The sequence below is a fragment of the Capra hircus genome, chromosome 15, assembly GCF_001704415.2.
Source record: "Capra hircus breed San Clemente chromosome 15, ASM170441v1, whole genome shotgun sequence".
Classification (NCBI taxonomy): domain Eukaryota; kingdom Metazoa; phylum Chordata; class Mammalia; order Artiodactyla; family Bovidae; genus Capra; species Capra hircus.
In genome coordinates this window covers 50,258,468-50,282,521 of record NC_030822.1, presented here as the reverse complement: position 1 = coordinate 50,282,521, position 24,054 = coordinate 50,258,468, and the positions used below count along the sequence as shown (strand labels likewise).

The window sequence follows — 24,054 nt, the reverse complement described above, 5'->3', positions numbered from 1 at the left end:
TCTGCTTTTTCCCCCATTTAAAGGGTTGCTTTGAGAGGAAATCTGTTAGACAATGCCGTTGTAATGCAAATAGAAATCACTGCTGTGTGAAAGTAAGTTACAACTATTTTCAGAACCTCCTCTTTGAATTTAATGTATTCAAGAGTGACAGTCTGAGTCATACAGCAAATTCCCATTGACCATCTATTTTACATATGGTAATGTAAGTTTCCATGTTAATCTCTCCATATATCCCACCTCAAACTGGGACTCTGTAACAGCCTAGAGGGGTGAGATGCAGAGGGAGGTGGGAGGGAGGTTCAAGAGGGAGGGGATATTTGTATACCTATGGCTGATTCATGTTGATGTTTGGCAGAAACCAACACAATTCCAGAAAGCAATTATCCTTCAATTAGAAAGTAAATGAATTAAAGAAAAATAAAACCACAGTGACAGTCTTTAAGTTACTTGTTCTATGTTCTGGGTGCATCTGTATTTTAAACCTCATCAGTTATCCTACACTGTGGCTTAACTAGAGGCATTTTTGGCAACAGCAGGAGAAAGTTATTTCTTTGGGGTCGGAGGGTGTTTCTACTTCACCCTGACTGATGAGGTAAATGGTAGTTACTTGACCAAAATGATATAGAAGTGGGAATAAAGTTCACCACTCTGGGCACTGGATGGAAGTGGGGGTGGGTTCCTTTTGTGCTTCAGCAACTCAGAAGTCTGGTTCTGACTCAGGTCAGGCAGCTTTGAGAGAAAGAAGTGGTGGAGGGCAGATAGTGGTCAAATTCTGATATTCAATTGTTGTAGCCACGCGTTCTGGGAAACAAACTCACTCAGAAGGACAATGCAGATAGTGAGTGCAGTTTCTTACACCAGCTGGCCCAAGGCAGAGTCTCTTCTTAGCCAAGGACCCCAGCCAGTTTTTGTGAACACCTTATATACCCTAAGTGTACCTGCCCAAACCCACCTCCCCAAATTCCCTGAAACTAGTCTGAATTCGTGATTCATTTGCCTTAACCCTAGGTAGTTAACAGTGGACAATTATCAATAGGCCTGTGGCCATACCCCAATAAACATAATAGAATGTATGATTCCATTTAGTTACACAGATAATTAGGGTATTCTTTCCTGCAAAGGAGAGCCTAGGCACAAGCCCCTGGGCTCTTCCTTCGGGGGCCTGGTTTTCCAGTTGGTATGTTGTTTCTACAGATACTGGGCATATAGCTCAAAGTCCACAGTTCAGCCCAAGATGGAGTCCTGCTTTCAAGACAGAGTCTGTTCTGTCTGTTTCCTCCTTCACAATCACATCTGCTCCTTACCACTCTCTAACCCTCACCACGAGACATAGGGTGTCTTCTCGAACTCTTTTCATTCATACAGACGTTCTATAAACGTCACTGGGTACCCACTCTATGCAAGAATCATATAAGCACTGGAAGCACAGACATTGAGAAAGATGAACCTGGTTTTGCTTATAGTTTTGCTATGTTATATTGTTGTTTAGTTGCTAGGTCATGTGACCCCCACAGACTGTAGCCCACCAGCCTCCTTTGTCTGTGTGTTGATGGGATTTCCTAGGCAAGAATGCTGGCATGGGTTGTCATTTCCTACTGCAGGGGATCTTCTCGACCTAGGGATCGTATTCACATCTCCTGTGTCCCCTACATTGGCAGGCAAATTCTTTTTTTTTTTTTTTTTTAATTTATTTAGTTATTTTAATTTGAGGATAATTACTTTACAATATTGTGATGGTTTTCACCATACATCAACATGAATCAGCCATGCGTGCACATGTGTCCCCCCCCCATCCTGAACCCACACCCACCTCCCTCCCCACCCCATCCTTCTGGGTTGTTCCAGAGCACTGGCTTTGAGAGCCCTGCTTCATGCATCCAACTTGCACTGGTCATCTGTTTTACATATGGTAATATACATGCTTCAATGCTATTATCTCATATCTTCCCACCCTCACCTCCCACAGAGTCTAAAAGTCTGTTCTTTACACCTGTGTCTCTTTTGCTGCCTTGTGTATACGATCATTGTTACCGTCTCCCTAAATTCCATATATCAGTTCAGTTCAGTTCAGTCGCTCAGTTGTGTCCGGCTCTTTCTGACCCCATGAACGTTAATAAATTGTATTGGTGTTTCTCTTTCTGACTTACTTCACTCTGCATAATAGGCTCCAGTTTCATCCACCTCATTAGAACTGACTCAAATTTGTTCTTTTTAATAGCTAACTAGCATTCCATTGTGTATACATATCACAACTTCCTTATCCATTTGTCTGCCGATGGACATCTAGGTTGCTTCCGTTTTCTAGCTATTGTAAACAGGAAGCAGACAGATTCTTTACCACCTAGCCATCTACAGAAAATCTGACTACAGGTTGGATCTGTTCCTTTTACTTTAACCTTTGCTTCCTGTTAAAGATACTGTCTGTACATAATGGCCTGCCATAGGGAACCCAGCCCCTCTTCTTGAAGGTTAAAGTGCCTTTGTTCAGGGAGACATCCTGATGTTGCCACCTATGAATGGCTGAAAGAAAAAAGAACTGTACATATCCTTGCCTTGAGGCTGGCCATTTCAGGAGATGTTTGTAAAATTAATGGCTCTTTTTTACATCCTCACCTCCTCTACCTCTGTGTTCTGTAAAAGATACTGGTATCCAGGCCCAAATAGCTAGGATAGTTATTTTGAGACACTAGTCTGCCATCTTCTTGGTGGACTTGGCAACAGTTTGAGAGGAAAATGAGGTTAAGTAAGTAATGTGACCAGAGGGAAAGTACCAAAGATTGCAAGAGACTTAGGGCCTCTATCTAAGTAACGTGGCGTAACCTAGGCTACTCCGGAGGCCTCTTAGAACCTGAAGGTTGCACAGAAGTTGGCTAGGCCAGGGGCTGGGCAGGGAGGGAGGGTGAGATGCCAGATACCAGCATTAGGGAAGGCCAGGAGGGGAGAGAGAGAACATAAAAAAGTCCAGTTCGGCTTTGGGAGTTTTTCTTGCTTCTTTGTGGCTGTCCTTGTTGCTGCATTAACAGTGACTCCATCTGGATAAGATGTGGGACTCTGGTGACCTCTGGGTGATCTTTCCTTGGCCCCGTCATCAGCTCTATTTTAGGATGGCCTGGGTGGGGCAGAAGGACAGAGGAGTGCAGTTTAAAGGCTGACCCTGGAGCTTCCCTGGTGGTAAAGAATCCACCTGCCGATACACGGGACACGGGTTCGATCCCTGATTTGGGAAGGGGAAGATCCCACATGTTGTGGGGCAACTAAGCCTGAGCGCTACAACTACTGAGCTTGAGTGTCTAGCCCCCGTTATCTGCAACAAGAGAAGCCACTGCAATGAGAAGCCCATGGACTGCAAATAAAGAGTGACCTCCACTTGCCACAAATAGAGAAAGACCATGGAGCAACAAAGACTCGTGGAATGCAGTCCATGGAATTCTCTAGGCCAGAGTACTGGAGTGGGTAGCCTTTCCCTCCTCCAGGGGATCTTCCCAGCTCAGGGATCAAACCCAGGTCTCCCGCATTGCAAACAAATTCTTTACCAATTGAGCTATCAGGGAAGCCCAATAAAGACCCAGCACAGCCCAAAGCAAATAAATAATAAAAAATAAAGTCTTACCCCAGGCTCAAGACCTTTTTATACACAGTAACAAGTCTAGTATAAAATTCCCATGCATCTTGGTTTTCCTCCTGATGGGGAGCAGCAATGAGACAAAGGCCATGCAAGTTGGGGGGGAGGGGGGTGGGGATCCTCCATTCTCTCCATCTACCTTCCCACCCCAATACGGACGTTGTTTTGGAGGCATGGAGGAAGTGGAGGCTTGTTTACAATCCAGAGCCGGTTTTGAAGCTAGGAGGAACATCCTGCTCAATTGCAAAAGCCAGCCGTGGCCCTCGGCTGCACCCATCTTGTGCCCAGGTGGAGGTCCTGAAGGGGTGGGGAATGGTCAGGGCTGTGAGGTCTCTTTTCATTTCACATACGAAGACATCAATGCCCAGAGAGACCGGATGATCAAGAACAAACCCGTGTACAGTACTTCTATCTGGGGTCTTCACAATTTGCCTGGTAATGTTAGTTCACTTACATTATCTCCTGTGATGCTATCAGTATATCTGTGTGGATAGGCAGGAATTAAGATCCTTATTTTGCAGATGAGAAAACTGACATTTGGTTGGAGAGGCAGTGTGGTTACGAGGCTCACACAGTCTCAGGGTTTGCTGATTATTCACCTTAGAACAGTGTGGAAGGTACATAATGATTACAGAGGAGGGCTTTCAAGGAGCAAATTATCCATGTTTGATCATTCCTGCCAGTTCTCCAGCAGCCATGTTGCAAATCAAAATCAAAATCAGCAAGTAGCTGGCCCTGCCCTACCAATCCTTCCCTGCAAATTGCCATTTGCACCTCAAGCCAACGGTTTTCATTGGAAAAGGAGCTTTCCATCTTCAAGTCCACACTTAAGGGACACGTGTTTTCTGCTGGGACTCTGACACTCACTCTTATAGAGAAGGTTCTCATTAAATATATATTGAAATAAACAACAATTGAAACTGCAGGGTGTTCTGACTCTAGCTCTGTTCCTCTCATTTTCACTTGAGGGTTAAATAGGTGTTGATGTGTCTCCGCTCCTGGTCTGGGGAGGCCACAGAGTGGTCCATGCCTGGTCAGGTGATACTGACCAGACATTGCTGGTCCAGATGGGGAGTTGCAGCTGGCAGTGGATCCGTGGCTTTCCCAGAGGATCGGTGATTTGTTTGGTGGGGGAGAACTAAGTGGTTCTATGATTATGGTGAGATGGATAGAAAGACTGGGGGAGAAAGGAAGGGGTGAGAGCAACCTGGGGACTAAAGAATCTGACCCAGGTCCCCAGAGAGTCTGGCATGGGGTATGAGATGGGGGTAGAAGACTGGATTTAGGGAGGCAAGGAAAGGCTGTCCCTCTTTGGGTGGGTTGTCCCCAGGGGTTATGCTAGGTAGGGGAAGAGGGTGAGCTAAGCTAACTGGAGAGTCCAAACGGGCAAACCATGGAAACAGTGTCAGACTTTATTTTATTGGGCTCCAAAATCACTGCAGATGGTGACTGCAGCCATGAAATTAAAAGACGCTTACTCCTTGGAAGAAAAGTTATGACCAACCTAGATAGCATATTCAAAAGCAGAGACATTACTTTGCCAACAAAGGTCCATCTAGTCAAGGCTATGGTTTTTCCAATGGTCATGTATGGATGCAAGAGTTGGACTGTGAAGAAAGCTGAGCACCGAAGAATTGATGCTTTTGAAGTGTGGTGTTGGAGAAGACTCTTGAGAGTCCTTTGGACTGCAAGGAGATCCAACCAGTCCATTCTAAAGGAGATCAGCCCTTGGTGTTCATTGGAGGGACTGATGCGTAAGCGGAAACTCCAATACTCTGGCCACCTCATGTGAAGAGTTGACTCATTGGAAAAGACTCTGATGCTGGGAGGGATTGGGGGCAGGAGGAGAAGGGGATGACAGAGGATGAGATGGCTGGATGGCATCACCGACTCGACAGACATGAGTTTGAGTGAACTCCGGGAGTTGGTGATGAACAGGGAGGCCTGGCGTGCTACAGTTCATGGGGTTGCAAAGAGTCGGACACCACTGAGTGACTGAACTGAACTGAACTGAGGACCAGCAGCATTTAGTGGGCACTGAAATGACCATCCTCTCCTCCCTCTCAGCTTCTCAAGGGCTTGCATGAAACTCTAGAAGTCTCTCCTTCAGCCCTGCTTCCTCTGTCTTATCAAGAACCAGGGTCTGAGTCCAGAGCACAGCGAAACATAAAATGAAACAGAGGATAGGCCTTGGCGGCTCCCACAAACCTGCAGACAAATATTGACCTTGGGTTTGTCTCCGCCCGTACCGTTTATCTCCTTGTGCTTTGAACAAGGTCTTGGATCCTCCAGCTGCATGTAGAGTTAATTTAAAATGTGTCCTCCCCACTCTCCAGTGTCTACCCCACCTGCCCCCAGTGGCAAGGCTTTACCCACCCTGGGAGGAGGACTTGTAACAGCATTGGCTGTGGGCTGCAGGGTCTGGAGTGTGTGCACAGATTTGAGGGTTTAGGTAGGATGGTTCGGTGCTCCGCCACCCAGGCGGGGGTCACAAGGAAGCCACTGTGCTGGGGCCGTGTGTCCCGCGCAGGTCTTCTGTGTGCAAGGAACCACTGTAACTAACTGGGTGGACTGTTCAGGTGTGGAGTCTTGTCTGACTATCCTTGTTTTTAAGGCCTCTGTGCCAGGAGTATATTTACTATGTTCCAGGCAGGGGCAGTTTAGTTTGAGCAACGGTAGTTTGGTGCCCAGAGTAATTGAAACTGTGAGTTGCACCATGGGGGCGGGCTCATCTGGACGTGCCCGCCGCGTTCTCTGCGCTAATCTCCTCGGACTCCCCACGCTTCCTCGGAGGTGGGGACGCGACAGGGGGCGGACGAGGTGGTCGTGTGGCGGGACCCAGGTCTGTGCAGTCGGGAAAGGAAACTGGCCGAGGTTGAGGGCGACCTCGACACGACCCGAGAGAGAAGGCGAGAACTCCAGGGAGGACCGGCGAGCCCCACGCGACTCCCAGTTGCCGCAGGGCGCACGGGCGACAAGGACCGCCCGCCCGGGGCCGGGGCCGCGTGCCCACTGCCTTGACTTCCCCATCGCCGCGCGGGGGAGGGGCCGCGGCCGAGAAAGTGCGCGAAGGGGCCGCGGCGGCGAGCGTCCCACGTGACGGCGCCGCGCCGAGCCGAGCGGGACCCGGCGGCGGCGGCGGGCGCAGCGGGGCGGCCTGGAGCCCCGGGAGCGGCGCGCGCGGCCCCGGCCCGGCCGGCGTCCCGGCCTCGCGCTGCACATTCTCTCCTGGCGGCGGCGCCACCTGCGGTCGCGTTCGCCCGAACATGGCGACACGGAGCAGCAGGAGGGAGTCGCGACTCCCCTTCCTCTTCGTCCTGATCGCGCTGCTGCCCCCCGGGGCTGTCGGCCAGATCTGGCCGCAGACGCTGCCCGGCGGCCGCGCGCCTGGGCCCCAGGACCGGGGCTTCCTCGTGGTGCGGGGCGACCCGTTCGAACTGCGGCTGGGGGCGCGCGGGGCGCCCCGGGGGGCGGACGAGAAGCCGCTCCGGAGGAGACGGAGCGCTGCCCTGCAGCAGGAGCCCATCCAGGTGTACGGACAGGTGAGCGGTCGGCCCCCGCCTTCCCTCTGGCTTTTTCTTCTCCCTGCGCCGCCGCACCCCCGCATCCATCCTTAGCTGTCGCCTCCCAGGTGCAGGCACCGCTGGGGACTTCCCGGCTGGCGTTTGTTTTTCTCCCCTCCGCACACAGGAGTACAACCGTCAGCACTTGAATCGCCTTGATCTTTCCTTCTTCCTGCCAATTTTAGCAGACGGATTCCAGGGCACTCGTGGGGTGCACTGTTTCCCCCAGGCTGCGTGCTCTCCGGTGGAGTTTCTGGCAGGTATCGGAAGGGCGCAGCTTCATTTTACGTGTAGATGGAAAACGGGCTTGCTTTCTTGTATCATCAGTTAGCAGCGGAGGCGAGCACTCTGCAGTTGCTGTACGTTTACCCAGAACAGTCAGAGGAGGGGGTTTCCGCACTTACCGTTTTAAACCACAATTAAGGTGGGCAAACCTGATATCTTGACTCTGGGCATATAGTCACACAAGAGGTGTGTGTCTGTAAGCTGAATTCTTATTTTGGTGGTGATGGGGGGCGGGGGGTGAGGTTCTATCCATCCTACCCCTTTCAAAACACTGATTTAATGTTGGAATATTTTTCATGACACTTGGGGATTTGAAAAACTGCAGGAGTTTGGTAGGTGTTATTATTCAGTAGATGATTTATTTCTATCCAGGCAATGGGCTTATTAGATCATGAGGAACATGAATTTCACTTTTATGGCCGGACTTACTGCTGGCAATTGCAAACCGAGTTTGTGGGCTAGAATCAGTGTCGGCAAAATTAATTTCTCCGTGTTATTGCCTCATGAGACTCACAGTCCTGTGGTTGAGATTGACCTGTGGGGGAAAAGAAGTGGAAACAGTGGAGGTGGTCAATTATGTGATTTCTCCAGTCAAAATGTTCCCTTCAAAGTAGAAATTAAAAGATTGGTCTGAATTCTGCATCTCTTCACTGATTATCCTTTAGCCATTTCATCAGGAAACATACAGAGTTTAATGTTCAACGTTTGGAGCCGGAAGAACATTATAAACCATCTCTCCCTATTGTGTCATTTTGATGATGAAGCCACCAGAGCCGGAAAAGGTGAAGTGACTAGCCCAAGGTCACGTGGGGCAGGGTTGCTGGCTCTTTAGATTTTGTCCGTATTGTCTCAGTGATCTTTGAGAGATCAAATAGTCGCCCACTCTTTATGCAGTGCTTCTTAATAACTTCTTTCTAAAGAAAAATATATTGGTAAGAAAGGGGATTGGGATGGAGGTTCGAGGATGGGAGCATTTGACTTCCATTTACCACCAGCCCTAAGGCAAGAGCATGTGCTGTGGGCATATAATAGCTGGTTGGCATGGGCTGATGGAACTTGCCTGTGTGGGTCCCGCGAGGGTCCAGATCCTTGTTGCCCTCTCCACTCCCTTCTGAAACTTCTTTTTTGTATTAGTGAAAGAAGTCAGCAGGGTCCTTGCTCTCCACAGGGACACCAGCATCCTGATGGAGGATGGGGGAGGGCGAGAGAGAGGCTCCTGGGTTCACTGAGTCTTCCCATCAGCTCAGCTCTCTTGTGGACTTGAGTCACCTTTCTGGGGGCTGGGAATGGGGAGCAACGGAAGCTGATCCCTTCTGGATCTCAGGTCCCCCCCGAATATAGATTGGGCTGCCAGAAGAACTTCCTGGTGGCAAAAATATGCACGCAGGTGCCATTTGTAAAAGCTCCTGGGGATTTGGGACAAGTTAAACTGTGTTCTCCTTAGGAGTGACTAAAAAACCTTCGGCTTTCATATTTCTGAGTCAGCCAGATTGAATTTGTTTCCGTGGAAGGATGGAGAACTAGCCGTGAAACTCTTAATGAGGAATTCCTATCAAGGGTAAGGGCCCAGAGCAGTGTTTCGTCTTCTCCGAGGCTGCCTCCCTGTGCGTTTGTTCTTGGTTGCCCTGAGGTTAATAAAAGTGGGATTAACTTGAATCTGTAAGTGTCTGAGTTAGATTGAAGGAAGGACTTCCTGGGCTTTCTGCTACAAGCACTGTCTGGTGCAGACCTTTCAGACCCCAGGCACAGGAATCGGGCTGAAGGGGTTTGGCCTGTCCGTCTTGGAGCTCTGAAGGGCCTCAGGACTCTTTGGAAGGATCTTTCTAGTAAAGATGACCATTTGCCCTTTTTTTCCCCTGGGACAGACCTGGTTTAGAAGTTGTCCCTGTTGGATATGAAATGTGCTGTGTTCACTCTCAAAAGTATCAGGGTGCAGACTATAAATTAGATCCTTGATGGCTCAGATGGTAAAGAATCTGTCTGCACTGTGGGAGACTGGGGTTCGATCCCTGGGTTGGGAAGATCCCCTGGAGAGGGAAATGGCTACCTACCACTCCAATGCCTGGAGAATTCCAGGGACAGAGGAGCCTGGCCGGCTACAGTCCATGGGGTCACAAAGAGTCAGACACGACTGAGCAACTAACACATTCTGCTTCTAGCCTTAGCCAGTTCTCACTAAAGAGAGAGTATAAATACTCCCCCCAACCCCCCCACTTTAAGTTTTTCTGTATCATCAGTTGAATTCAGTACTATTCTATGTAGGGATGGAGTGCAAATGAAGGGGCAGGGGAAGTTTTCATCACTGCTTTCAGAAAATTTAGAATCTAAGGAGCAGATAAAGCAGATGCAAATATATGTACAGGCATGGAAATGTACCAGACAGGGACAAGGAAACAGGGACGTGATAAAGCGGCCACAACTCTCCAGTGGGGTGTGAGTGGGTTGTTTGACATGGAAGGTGTGGCAGATGAAGTGATAAAGGGTCAGTGGGCTCAGACACTCTGCAGCGTCTCATCCTCTGACCTTTGAGTGCATTTGAGAGGATGCCAGGCACCACAGATCAGGGCTGGAAGCAGAAGCTGCCTGATGGAAAAAGACCCCCGGGGTGATGTTCAGGCTGCCAGCTTCAGGGAGGGGAGCCAGAGGGCTTCTGCATCTGAGAAAGAGCCCTGTGTTGGAATCAGTGTCATTCTTTTCCTTTGGCGCTGCTAACCTTTGGAGTAAACTAGGTTTAGTTGTTGTGCCTCTTCTGAAACAGGCCAGATCCAAGAAGGGGGATTCCAACATTCTTGCTGCACTGGATTCCTTCTTGATTTCATGTCAGCTCCATGCCTCTGTGCCACCTGCTTTTTCCTCTGCCTCCATTATTCTTCCCCTGTTTATCTGTTTGCCTGCAAAAACCTCTATTCCATTTTTCAGTATCCAAGGAAAGTCTCTTAGTATTCCCAAGCTCTGATGGGAAGAGTTCTTTTGAGCTTGGTTACAGCACCGACTGTCTTGTGTTCTAATTGCTTGTGTGACTGTTTCATCTCCCAGTTTGCTCCTTGAGGGCATGGATCAAGCCTCTCCTCAGTGTCCCTGGCACTTGGGAGGCCCTTAATGAATATTTGTGGACCAGCTGCCCACCTGGAAGGTGAAAAAAGGCCTGGAGGGTAGGAAGCACATCCAAGTTATAGAAAAGGTATTTATAAGGAGGACTGTGGTGAGCCCACAAATGGAGAGTGGAAATGAGTTGGCTCAGAATGTGGGTTAGGGAGCCCTGATTTTCCTGTGCTTTTCTGGGGGTTTATTTTGAACGAAGAGCTGCAATTCTGTTGTGCAGAATGCTCCCTTTTAGGGCTATCATGTTAATGCTAATGGTATTGTTTTGGGGAAAAAGCGTTTGGAATGAAGCGCAAAGCCTAACAGGATTTACAGGTTTATTTTCCTCCCAATGAGCTCTCTCTTGATAATTCCTGCTTTTTAGAGGCCAGGGAGTATTCAGTGTCCTGATTTGAGACTGAAAATAAAGTGTCTGTTACAGTACAAGGACCCAAGACAAAGAGCCTCCTTTGGGGGATGGAAGACTGTGTAGCTTTAGATCTCTTTGAGGTAGATTCTTGTTTGATACACTTGCTTGGGGAAGAATTGGCTGGTTGATTCTGAAGTTAGGACATTTGACCTGTATGCTTCCAAAAGATGAGAAGGCAAAGCCTCTGTGGTGTCAGGTTGGTTGGCTTCTGCATAGCTGAAGAGTTCCTTAGCCTGTTGGGTTGTCTTGATGAAGGGTGTGACCGTGAAAGACTTCCTGGTCTTGCTTGGCGTCTCGTCTTGGGCACAGTTCTTGGTTCCGTCTCTGGCCGCTGTTTAACAGCTTGCCTGTCTAGGGGCAAGCGTCGATGGAGGCTTCGAGAGGTGGAGTGAATGGAAGGAAAAGGGACAGAGAAGAGGAGCGAGGAGATGGAGAATGAAGGGGGTGAAATGATGAGCCATCCATTCTGTTTATTTAGCCTTCAGTAGGTAACACGTGTTTGCAAAACAGTATTTGTTCAGAAGAGTATATAGTGAGAAGTACAGTTCCTTCCCTCCTGTGTCCCCATTCACCTGGTGTCCCTTCCCAGTGGACACCCGTGGTCATCAGTATTTTGTGTGTCCTTCCAAAAACGTTCCATGTATATATAACATACGGACATGAAACTTGAAAGGCTTTCTCTCATCCGTAGCCCCTAATATCATCAGTAATGACATTAGCTCCAAAGTATATTTATGGCAATAGGAGGGGAGTTACCTGAAGTGTCCTAGTATAAAATGGATTGTACTTTTACTCCAGGCCAGGGTAGAAAATACTATTCCACTTGGAGGGTTCCTGTGGGCTGAGGCCAGGAGAGCAGCATTCTGTAGCCTTGTCATTTGGAAAGGTGCTGGAGGGCAGTTCCCTGGAGATGTAGAGCTCACGTGTGTGAGAGCATCAGAATACAGAGATCATGGATCTTGGCTTTAACTCATTTTCTTTTGGAGAATGTTTTCTTTAAATTCTATAAAGTGGAGTTAAAATAGTATGCTTAATAAATTCCTTTGAGACCTGGGATCCGGGGAGGCAGATTCTAACAGCAACGAGTATTCCCCAGTCAAAAGATGGATGTTGCAGGAACATTTCATTTGTCATATTTTGGATTTTCCTCCTTAAGAGATGACTGCTATTGCAGTGTCACTGTTTAATCCCAGGGCCAGGGATCCGTGGAGCCGAGCGTCATACTGTCAGCTGTAATGGACAGACACAGGAGCTTGCAAATAATCTGAAGAACGGGTAACCCCCAAAATAGCTTATTTGCTTTTGCTATTTGTTTATTTAGTCTTTAAAGCATCAATTTACCTTCCTAATTAAAGTTTGCTTAGGTGCATATTAAAATGAGCTTGTATTCTTTGAGCAGTTGGTATGCAAATAGCTGGCATACATGTGTTAGGGAAAGCCAGTTTGGAGTTTAGAAATTTTGACAATAATTCAGATGCTGATAATTTGAGAGTTGACTGCAGAGAAATATATTAAAGCTGAGGTATTATAATAACCTTTCCTCCATCTTTTTTTTAGGTTTGTGTATGATGGAAAGGAAAGGAGAACTCACTGCATTTTGGTTTGAATATTCAGGGATCAGTATTTCAGCAGAAATGGTCTGGGCTGCAGGGCTGAGCCGTCCTCTTTGTCGAGTACAGAACCTTCCTGTGCATTTTCAGGCCAGAATCTGTCGGCACATGGCGTATTCAGTCCAACCACGTAGATGCAAAAATCAATTTCCTTCAGTTTAAAATGAGTCGCAGTTAATTTCGCCCTAATTTATTGGTTTATTGACCTGTGGACCTTGGGCCTTTGAAGAAGTGGCATGGGCAGCCTTCTAGCATTGAAGTGGCTGATGGTGCTATAAATCAGAGAAGGCAGGTGGGCTGCTGATCATGATCAAGATTTGGGTTTCATCCCATGTTACTGTGAAACCCTAAGTTTTTTTATTGTAATATGAGGCATGCATTGAGCATTTTGGGGTGGGTTCCATAAAAATAGGACCCCATAAATGACTTACCTCTTGCAGCCAGGACCCCAACAGGGATTTAAAAATAATTACAAAATTCTGTTGTCTACTGGGTAACTGTCAGTCATAATGGTAACATCCAGGTCATGTCACTGCTACCAGCCAGGAGCCGGAAGACTTTATCTTCTTGGCCTCATGTCAGGTCTCTTTGATGGATCTTCCTGCCATGATGGAAATATTCTGTATCTGAGCTGGTCAGCGTGTCCATGAGCCATCTGTGGGGGTTGAGCGCTTGAAATGTGGTTAGGATGACCGAAGAATTGAAGTTATTTTCCTTTCATTGAATTTTAATCAAGTTAAATTTAAGTTTGAATGGCTGCATGTGGCCCGTGGACGGCATAGCTTTCCCTGGGTGGTGTGTGGCCCCCTTTCCCACTGCGGTCGCTGCCTCACCCAGGGAGCGGCTGTAGGCACCGCTAGGCTGGTCTTTGTTTCCACCACAAGCAGGGGAAGGAAAGCAGGGGAAGGAAAGCGAGGGTTGAGGACTGCTGTCTGAACTTGAGGTTTTGGTGGCTGCTGGCTGCCAGGGAGAGTGTCAGGAGACCCTGGCCTTTCTTTCTGCGGTAGGGGTGCAGCACCCGGCTGTGGTGGAGGGTACCCTGGGTGTCCCGTTCACCTTAGCGGCAGCCTGTGCGCAGATGCTTCCTCCCACTGGGGACCTGGGCGCTGAAGGCAGACCTGTGTGTCTTTGCTTTTGCTATGGCTTTGCCCACACAGCAGCCCACATGGCCCCGGCTGGTGTGCAGACCCTACCCATCTGTTGAGCCAAGAAAGCAGTAATGATGCCTGAACTGGGGGCCACCTCCTCACCTCTGCCCTCTGCTTCCCAGACTCGCCTTGTTTTCCCCCAGTGCAGTCAGGTCTGTCTTCATCCCTGCAGCCCTGCAGGCCAGCACAAAGACAAACATTGGGCGTGCTGTCTCCATCACGGCCTGGGTGGGAACTCCCCCACCCCCGTCCCTGCCCTTTAACCCTGCCTGTCGCTGCCGCTGCCTCCACTCAACTCAGCAAATCGGGACCCTTCACTATGATTTATCTCCAGTTCCCTGAATTAGATTAAAAACACTGCTACGAATTCTCAGAAAGGCAGGCTGATGTGATTGCATCCCACATCGGAGCGGTAGACAAGGGCAATAAAAAGATGTGCTTATATCATCCGTGTTTTGTGCCTTGTAGGGGCCACCATGTGATTTATTGTTCCTTTCCTTTTTTTAAGTGAGGAAGGTAAGCAACATTGCTTCTTTTATTTAGAAAAGAGACTAGTCTGTCGAGCAGAAACCCTCTGCCCCCAAAGCACTGGATCAAAGCAGGGAAGGCGGATGGGGTGCTTCTGAAATAAAATAAGGGAGGGTTTGAGCCTGTGAGGTGAATGGAGATTGTAATGTGTCAGTTGGGACTGAGGTGAGAGCCAGCCTACTTTGATGGGCTGGGGAGCCAAATAGTGTCAGGGTGAAATTTCTCACTCGCAGGAAACCTCTGTGCCCAGAAGAAATGGGGAGAAGCTGGAATGATGTGTTGGAGTTTGGAGGGATGGGGGTTAAAAACAATGCTGGGAGTAAGGCCAGTTTAGGGACCCTCTCCGGAGAACCTCATGTGGGTGCCTCCGAGAGGAGCCACACATGGGGGAAGGGCCCAGATAGTAAAGGACCCTGTTTCTCTGTTAGCCCAGGGGACACAGGCAAGACACTTCCATGTGGGTCTACCCTAGAGGCCTGGGAACAAGAGCTGCCCCAGGGTCCCCCCAGAGGACCCTGCTGATGGCAGAGGGTGGGGAGAGCAGCAGACAGAGACGGGTGAGGGGATGTGAGGCTGGGGGAGGGTGGAAGAGACTTGAAATGTTTTAAACCTGTGCTCAATTAATCGAGTAACATGAGACTGTGTACCTATGACTTACCTCATCTGTATATATTTAGTTCCCTGAAGTTCTCTCAACTGAGGAGTTCTTTTAAAAAAAATCCTGTAGTTAACCATGCTCACGGTTCGCTGGATTTGGCAAGGCAAGCTGTTGCTGGAGGTGATGCCGGGGTTCCTGCAGAGACGAGGCCTCCTCCGTCCTTGAGAGGGAAGAATTCAGCAGTGGATGTGGAGAGCTGGGTGGAGGAGAAAGGGCTGTCATCACAGGGCTGGGGATTTAAGCTGGGGCTGGGGAGTTGCCCCGGGGGCTTCTGCTTGCCCTCCTGGTACCAGAGGCATCTCACGTGAATGAGAGGTCAGCCTTGCTGTGGGGTTTAAGCCACAGGTAAGGTGAGGTCACGGAGAAGGCAATGGCAACCCACTCCAGTACTCTTGCCTGGAAAATCCCATGGGTGGAGGAGCCTGGTAGGCTGCAGTCCATGGGGTCGCGAAGAGTCGGACACAACTGAGCGACTTCACTTTCATGCATGGGGAAGGAAATGGCAACCCACTCCAGTGTCCTTGTCTGGAGAATCCCAGGGACGGGGGAGCCTGGTGGGCTACCATCTATGGGGTCGCACAGAGTCAGACACGACTGAAGCGACTTAGCAGCAGCAGCAGCAGGTGAGGTCGGGCTTTCCTGGTGGTTCAGTGGTAAAGAATCCACCTGCAATGCAGGAGCCGCAGGAGACATGAGTTCAATCCCTGGGTCGGGAAGACCCCCTGGAGGAGAGCACGGCAACCCACTCTAGTATCCTTGCCTGGAGAATCCCATGGACAGAGGAGCCTGGCGGGCTGCAGTCAATGGGAGCGCAAAGAGTTGGTCAGAACTGAAGTGACCTAGCACTCACACAAGGTGAGGTCTTGAGGCATTTGGTTCTGGCATGTAATGTAAATGCTTTACTCTTGGGGCGAGGAAAGTGCTAGAAATCAGTGTCACGTCTGCGTTGGTTCCTTGGAGCTTTGGAAACTGGAGCTTGGGTTTCCCCGGGTTGCGGATCTCAGGTGTGGAGTGAGGGGAAGGCTGCTTGAATGCAGGGCTTGGCCATGACTGGCTTCTGAGCTTGACACAGACATGCAGTGTCTCATCAGGGTAGGTATATCTTTGCTTCCCGCTCTTAGGCCTCGGTGTTCCAGACCTGGCCATGCGCACAGTAGTTTTTTAAAAATGTTATTTGTTTATTTTTATTTTTGGCTGCTCTGGGTCTTTGCTGCTGTGAGAGGGCTTTCACTAGTTGTGGCGAGCGGGGCTACTCTCTTGCTGTGGTGCGCGGGCTTCTCGTTGCAGAGCACAGACTCTAGGGTGCTCGGGCTCAAAACTGTGGCCCACGGGCTTAGCTGCTTGTGGCATGTGTGATCTTCCCAGATCAGGAATCAAATCCACATCCCCTGCAATGTCACATTAGTTTCCTGTGTGTTGCCATTTTGTGAAGAATGGTTTATTTTGGTATAAAGACCATACCAGTAACAAGGGAACATATTTCAGCATTTTGCAGTTTATGAAATATATTCATGAATATCATCTCATTTGAATCTTAACAGCCATCCTGTAAAATTAGTAAGGCAAGCCTTATTATTATTTTAGCAATATGAAAAGAAGCCTTTCTTTCCTAGGGAGGAATGGCAGCAGGGTCATTGTTAAAGACTAAATCTTAATGAAAGGCATCCATACATTAAAAAAAAAAGCACATATTTTAATTTTGTCATAAGTTTGTCTTTCCACTCTTTGACATCCCTAAGAAATGCAGTTTGCCAAAGAATTCCTTTTGCCCTGCAGAGCTTCTCCAATTCATGTCTACACAGTGAGTTTTCCCTCCTTTGGTAAGAAAGCAAAAGTATCCCCAGGCACCTGCTGTGGATGGGCCGGTGGGCAGATAGATGTCGTAGAGACCCTGAATTGTGTGGTTGTTGCTGTTATGGAGGTGGTGGTTAAAGTACAACTTTCCACTGGCTCTCTGGTGTCGCTCATCTTACAGCCTTATTATTCTGCTCATTTCACAGATGAGTATCTTGAGGCTCCAAAAAGCAAAGGGACATCCCAAGAGCTGTACAGCTGGTCAACTGTAGAGACCAAGATTCAAACCCAAGTCTCTGATTTGTCTCAACTTTACGGTCTTTGCCTTTTGTAAATAATCCAGTGAAGGCCTTGCTTTCAGCCAGGGGTCCGGTGGCTGCGATCTCTTTTGTTCCCCTTTAAAAGCCAAGAGGTCTCGTATAATTCCACCCTCTCCTTGGCTCTTCTGGCTCCATGAATTTTCTTTGAACTTGTCAAGTTGCGGGTCCCCCCGAGTCCTTGGCTTTCGCCCTGATCGTCCTCTTAGCTCCTCAGTCTCTCTGCTCTGTTCTCCACCCTCTTTGCCAGGACTCCTTCCTCTTCATCCTTTTGGTGCCCACTGGGGGTCCTGTCTTCAGTGCAGCCCTGCACTTGGTTATGCCCTCCCCCCAAATAACAACTGTAAGCATTATTCATGAAATTAACTCTTTACTGTTTGTTTCCCCTAATGATTTGAGAGCCACAAGGCAAGACCTAGAAGTCTGATGTTTTCTTAACACCTCTTGTGGCACCTGATATGGAGCAAGTGCTCAATAAGTATTTACTGAATGAATGAGGTGGGGGGCTATTTATTGTGAAGCTGTAGAGCTGAAGAGGAGAGTCAAGGAGAGGGGATACTCTGGAACCATCCTACAGAGGTGAATCCTAATTTAAGGCTGGTTCTAGTTCTGGGCTTCCCTGGTGGCTCAGATGGTGAGGAATCCACGTGCAGTGCAGGAGACGCAAGTTTGATTCCTGGGTCTGGGAGATCCTCTGGAGAAGGGAATGGCAACCCACTCCAGTGTTCTTACCTGGAGAATTCCATGGTCAGAGGAGCCTGGCAGGCTACAGAGGGTCGAAAAGAGTCAGACACGACTGACTTGCTGTGCTCTGCGCCCCCGAGTTTTAAGGCAGATGGATGGAAACCCCAGCTCTAAATCTTTGGATTTAACCCCATCTGCGTGGTGTGGAAGATGGTTTAGATGTTCCTGAAGTTTCTTCTGGCCTGAATATTTTCTTTTTTTTTTTTTGTCTTACTTGCCAACTGGTGAATTAAGGGGCAATTATTTTCACGACAAAGAGATTTTTCACAGGTTCTTTTTTTTTTTTTTAACAGGGAGCCCTCCCAGAACAGCAGAGCTGGCTATTTGCTAAATGACAAAGTGGGCTTCCCCAGGAGGGAGTGGCAGGTAGAGGTCAACAGCGGGTGGATTCTGCTTGCCAAAGATCTATCAGAAATAGTCTCTCTGAACTGATACTGTAAGTCAGGAGGCGGCATATAAGTAATCTAAAGACTACTCATGACTCTAGTTAAAGAGATTATAGAGAAATGCTAAGTTTTTAGTTTGAGGTTCTTCTCCCTTTGTGTCCTGGTCTGTGAAATGGGCAGCCCGCGCTGATCAGTGAAGTAGTTAATGAGTTCTCTGGCTGAAGCGTCACTGAGAAAAGTCAGATGAGTGAGCAGAGAGGCCAGGATAGGGCTTCTCTACAGGGAGCAATTAAACTAGATTTCAGCTCTCCTTCTGAGGTGGAGAGTCCAGGGAGGAAAATGAGCTTACTAAATATAGTGGGGACACAGTCTCGAAAGGGGACACGGAGGGCCGATTTGCATAAGCAGCATTTAGGTCGTGCAAACGGACGGTGGGAGGAACTTTGTTATTCTTGGACCTCGGGTGTCTGTCTTTGGTTTCCTCAGGCCTGTCCTGCAGTTCCGAGGATTTAGCAGCCGCCTCTGTCCTCGGAGTTGAAGGACAGGATATTTGCTTTATACTTCACTGTAGAATTTTTTAAATGCTTCTGTGTATTTCACTGCTAGTGAGGCAGAGGAATGAGCCAGACTGCCTTATTTGTCCTCCTCGTCTTGTGCTCTGGGAAGAAGCTGTGTAGGAGTGGTGAGGACGACCGGCCGTGGGTGTCTGGGACGTCCTGATCTTCACGTTTGACCGATTGGAGAGACATAATGGCAGAAGAAATGAATGAAGGCGGCATCAGACCCATTCCATTAAGGGGTCCCCGTCTTTTTGAGTAAGACTCAATGACCGTACAGATCTTGGTGGGTTTTATTGTAAATTTCTTACTACTCGTCAGACTTGTCACTCTGATTTCCTCCAGAAGTGTTCTGGGGACTGACAGGTGAGAAGTGACTAAGGAGCCTCAAAAGATACCTAGTCCCTTTGGGGCCTTGGGGAATATAAGTGAGCCCTGCCTTCATACAACAAGCAGTTTATGCAGTTTATTCGTCCGCCTTCTATTTATAATAAGCCAGAGCCTGGGGCTTGGGCGGCCCCAGCTTCTTCCCTCTCTCTGAATAATGAAGCAAAACACGTAACCTCTTTGGAGCATCTGGGTCTGCCCGGAGACTGAGATGATGTGTGAGTTTGGAAGTGGATACTAGTCCTGAGCCTCTGGCCCTTTCTCTAGCCAGGGACCAGGGAGCAGGGAGCAGGTCTGCAAGGATGTTGTGGCTTTGCAGAGGCCGCTGACAGCATTTTGATGGATTGCCTTGGCCAGAGACCCACTCCTCAGCCTGCCTCCTCTATGACTCACTTGAGCTGCATATTTCAGTAGCATGAAGGCTTGACATGAGAAGAAAGGAGTATTTCTTATGAGTGGGAGCTCTTAGGTATTGAATCAGCACTTGAGAAGTGTGATGTTCTTTGCAGGTCAGAGGCTTTTGAAAAAATGGAGATGAAATTCACGTAACATGAGAGTCACCATTTTAAAGGGAATGATTCAATTTGGTGGCATTTTGTACATTCCCAGTGCTGTGCAGCCATGACCTCTCTCTGGTTCCAAACCATTTTCATTCAGAATAAAACCTATTCCCTGTTAAACAGCTACTGCCTTTTCCCTGCTCCCCCTAGTCCCTAGCAGCCACCAGGCTGTTTCTATGGATTTGCCTGTTCTGGATGTTTTATATAAATGGAATCATGTAATATGTGACCTTTTGTGTTTGGCTTCCTTCAGTTAACATATTGTTTCTGAGGTTCGTCCATGTTGGGGCACATATCAGTAGATCATACAGTTTTAACAACTGCCCAAGATTCCCGAGGTGGCACAGTGATAAAGAACTCACTTGCCAACGCAGGAGATGCAGATGTGGGTTCAATCCCTGGGTCGGGAAGATCCCTTGGAGGAGGGCATGGCAACCCACCCCAGTATTCTTGCCTGGAGAATTCCATGGACAGAGCAGCCTGGCGAGCTATAGCCCATAGGGTCGCAAAGAGTCAAACATGAGTGAGTGAGCACGCATGCAAGATACCCAAAGACAAACCTGCAGAAAAAGAGTGCTCCTTCTAGCCACTGTCATCTAAGCCCCAGTTTCTGCCAGAGGAAGGGGAATGAACTAGATTCATCATTCCCGGAATAAGCTGCATTAGAGACACCAGGGGTATGTCTTTAAAAATACCGATTCCTGGACTCCACTCGGAGGGTTCTGCATCAGTAGGTCAGGGGTTTCTCTGGGGTTGCTGATTTTAGCATGCTGGGTGTGGGACCCTGAACCAGGAGACCTCTCGGGGGTCATCTTGACTCTTAACGACCTGCCTGTGATCTTAGCAGAGGCCTGAACCCCACGCACCATACTCTTTGTTGTTCATGAGGCAGTTCCTCTGTGCCCAGACCTCTGTGGCTTCCGATTTCCCTGTTCGCCTTCTGAGGGGAGGCGCAGGGCTCCCTCCCAGTTGCTTTTTATGGCCCCAATTAATTGTGGCTCATTTATCAAGCGCCAGCTACGCCCTGTGAGCTGGAGATGGGAGAGGGAAGGTTGTTCACGCCCCGGGGTGGTAGTTACAACTGACTGCACATCAAGGTTACGTTCTGGAAAAGCCACCCTCCCACTCGCCCTCACTCCCTCCTAGACGAGCGTCTCCCTGGGGCCCTGTGTGCCCACCGCTCTCCATGTGGTCTGTGGGACCCAGTGAGCAAGGCTGAGAGGAGTGAGCGGGATGTAGGGAAGCCTGCAGCTGCACCCAGAGGGTTGGGCATGGGGGAATCTCAGGGGCTGAGGCCAGGAGGAAGTCCCTGGGGATAGAAAAGGACCTCAGCAAGCTAGCAACCAGCCACACAGTGGGGGATCCAGCCTGGACACCTGTGGGTGCTGTGATCACAGGGGAAGGAGAGGGGGCTACTCTGGACCTCTGGTTGCCTGGTCACTTTCCATGGACGGCTTGCTTTGACCTCTTCCTTTCTGGGGAGGGGCCGGGAGAATGAACGCCAAGGGGAAATGGAGAGGAGGAAAGTGAGACCAGAGAGCACCGTGATGTCTTTGCCTTAATAAATGTGCCAGCCTGCCTGGTGGTGGACTCCCGCAGCTGACTCTGCTCTTTGCTGGGGGAATATGCACGTGGGGTGCGGTGGGGGTCAGCCTCAGCCAGGTCGGAGAGTTACTCCTCTGACCAGGAGGTGCCCATGCTGACGTCTAGCCGAGGGAAGGCATTGGGCTGTTTGTGTGAGTTGCCTGGTGGCCCTTGGACAAGCTGTTCCTTGCCTGAGATTTTTTTTTTTCTCTACACTGTGCTGCCCTTTTGCAGTCTGCTGTTAGGAATGAAAGGGACATTTTTTCTTTTTTTTTTAAAGGTGTTTCAGCAAGCTCACCTTCTCGGTTTCCTTTGTCAGAAAGCCCTTGGATGTTCGGGTGCCTCCTTTGTGTTGCTCTTACCCCTTCACCTCTCCTAGGATTGGTTCAGGGGCCCCGTAAATCTCTAGTCCCCCGAGCAGAAAGGCTTGTGCAAGTTGTGCTCAGACCTCGAGCCTGCTCTGATCACCGCAGGCTTTGTAACCTGTTCCGAGCATTATTTGATGAGGAACCTGCCTGAGGGGCTGTTGGGAGGATGCCCCCAGTGCAGCATTACTGGGCTTTCTTATGCCAGACCCTGGATGAACTTAGTGATTTTTTTCAGGCTCCAGATCATTGATCGTACTGACGTTTGCATAAATCATCTATTTATTCCTCTCTGGTTCTGAGGGTGAGGACGTTTTGGAGGGAGAAAGCCTTTAGCCCAGACTCCCAGGGCTCCTGCGCTGGTGGGCTTTTTCTGATCTGTCGATGCTTACAGATTCTTCCCAGAGGTGAGGGCTGGCAGGAGAGAGGGGGAGAGGGTGGGCTGGGAGAAGGCCTCTGCGGCTGGTGGTGATTTCCTTAGCTGCTTTCCTCCTTGCATACCCTGAGCTAAGTAATTTACTCATTTCTTTTTTTTCTTTGCACATCTCTGCCGATGTGTGCCTGGACTTACCTCTCTGGAAAGGAGAAGGAATGTTTTGGAATGACGTATTTTCCTTAAAAGAAAACACATCTTTTCCTTTAAAGAGGCCTCATTTCACCTATTTTCCAGGAGCCTGGATCCTGGATCAAATTAGATGCAGGTGTTTAAGACCTGAAGCAGGGTGGTGAGGGATTAGCTCCTTTGTTGTTCTGTCAGCCAAGTTGGTGACACAGGTGTTCCCCTTCTCCCTTGGGACTCCTGAGAGCATCTTGAGTAGTGGGTGGGGAGGGAGGAGGAGGAAGGTAAAGGAGAAGGCCGCTGTGGGTGGTGGGGGAGGGGGGTGGAGGGTTTTCTGCTCAGACCCTTGATGGGAAGACAGCTGGGAGGGCCCATCAGTCCAGGAGGTGGAGAGGGGGGTGGGCAGTGTGCAGGTGGATGGTGCAGAGACCCCTCGGGTTCCAGAAGGTTGGTCTCCTTCATGTGCCTGAGACAAGCCACGGTTGAAGGGGCTGGTGGAATAGGCTTCTCCCAGGCATTGCTCCTGCTCCGGATTTTGGGGGCTTTGTCTTGAACGTTCACACCAGCTCTCAGAATTTTTCTGAGTATGGTCATCAGTTGGCTGTTCCTACCCGAAAGGGGCGAAATGGTGTGCCAGCATGCCAGCCCTTGAACTATCCATCAGTGACGGGGGAAATGGGAAAAATAAGAGGAATGGAGTTAGCGTTCCATAAAGCAAAGCCTCTCGTAAAAAAACTGCTCTTGGTTCTGAGAGTCTGTCTGTCCTCAGTTTTCAGTGTTAAAACGTCCTTGCTTTGAACTATGACAGTGATTCTAGATGGTAGCTGTGTTGCTTGGGTGAGGGGTGGCCACATAACAGGTGAGTCCCAGGAGTTCAGTGGGGTGAATGCATTTCGTGATTAGGAGAGGTTCAAGATGAGCAGAGGAACTTCTCCTCGGGGATTCGGGCTCCTTCTGTCCTATGGCCCCATTCTTCTCTGGGACTCTGGGGTCCTAAATGCATTCTGCCAGTAGGGAGTGAAAACGGGGCCGTGTGGGCACCATGCCCCATTGTAAGCCCTGGGGAACAGTCTGCTGTGTCCTCAGGAGATCCAGAGACCAGCCAGCCATGCCCTTGGCACAGTGGCTGTTTTGTTTTGTCCTTACCTGGCTAAATAGAGGTGGCTAACCAGCCCTCTACTGGCCTGCCTAGTTCATCTGCATTTTACTGGTTTATAAGATCCAGAAGCCTGGAAACTACTATTTGCAATAAGCCAAAGGTCATTTCTGTGGAGTCCTGGAAAATATTTCCTTACTTGGAATACTTTATAACTGACTGAATATAGCTGATGTTTTTCCTTTCTTCTTCCTTATTACAAGCTAAGCATAAGCAACATCACCTATAGGCCAGAGAGAACCAGTCTGGACGGGGGCTGGCAAGCATGTGGTCTTTCTGGCTTGTGCCCCTTTTTTAAATGAGGAAGGTGCGTCAGTGTTTTGGTTTCAAATCTGACAAGTGTCCCACGTGTGGAGTAAGGATAAGAGGAACCAGAGGTTGATTTCACAAAGGACAAAAATAACCCAAGTAATTAGTTATGCCAATGAGAGCCTGAGAAGATGATATTTTTTTTTTGCAGTCTGGCTAATACCAAATAGCAGAGGACTAGTGTTTCTTCTTTGGGAAGTGAATCTGGCAGAGTCAGCAGAGGGGGAAACACAGGCCATCCTGGCCCCATGCTCCAGGTATAAGCATCGTAGGCATTTCTGAGTTAGAGTTGTGGAGAGAGAGTCTTGCTTTATTATTATTATTGGTTTTTTCCTTTTCTTTATTGGCCATGCCGTGTGGCTTGCAGGATCTTAGGTCCCTGACCAGGGATTGAATCTGTACCCCTTGCTG

The 24,054-nt window shown here is 49.1% G+C and overlaps 1 protein-coding gene across 2 annotated transcripts in view; it reads left to right on the top strand.

Annotated features, from left to right (window-relative positions):
- The window catches only part of SORL1 (sortilin related receptor 1), a 166,365-nt gene continuing 149,125 nt past the window's right edge, over window positions 6,815–24,054 (top strand). Inside the window, exon 1 of one of the 2 annotated variants that reach the window (XM_018059640.1) lies at window positions 6,815–7,164. In XM_018059640.1, coding sequence (XP_017915129.1) covers window positions 6,889–7,164 — 276 coding nt within the window. In that variant the 5' untranslated portion in view covers window positions 6,815–6,888. The remainder of the gene's footprint in view (window positions 7,165–24,054) is intronic. The other variant, XM_018059638.1, reaches the window with a different exon arrangement.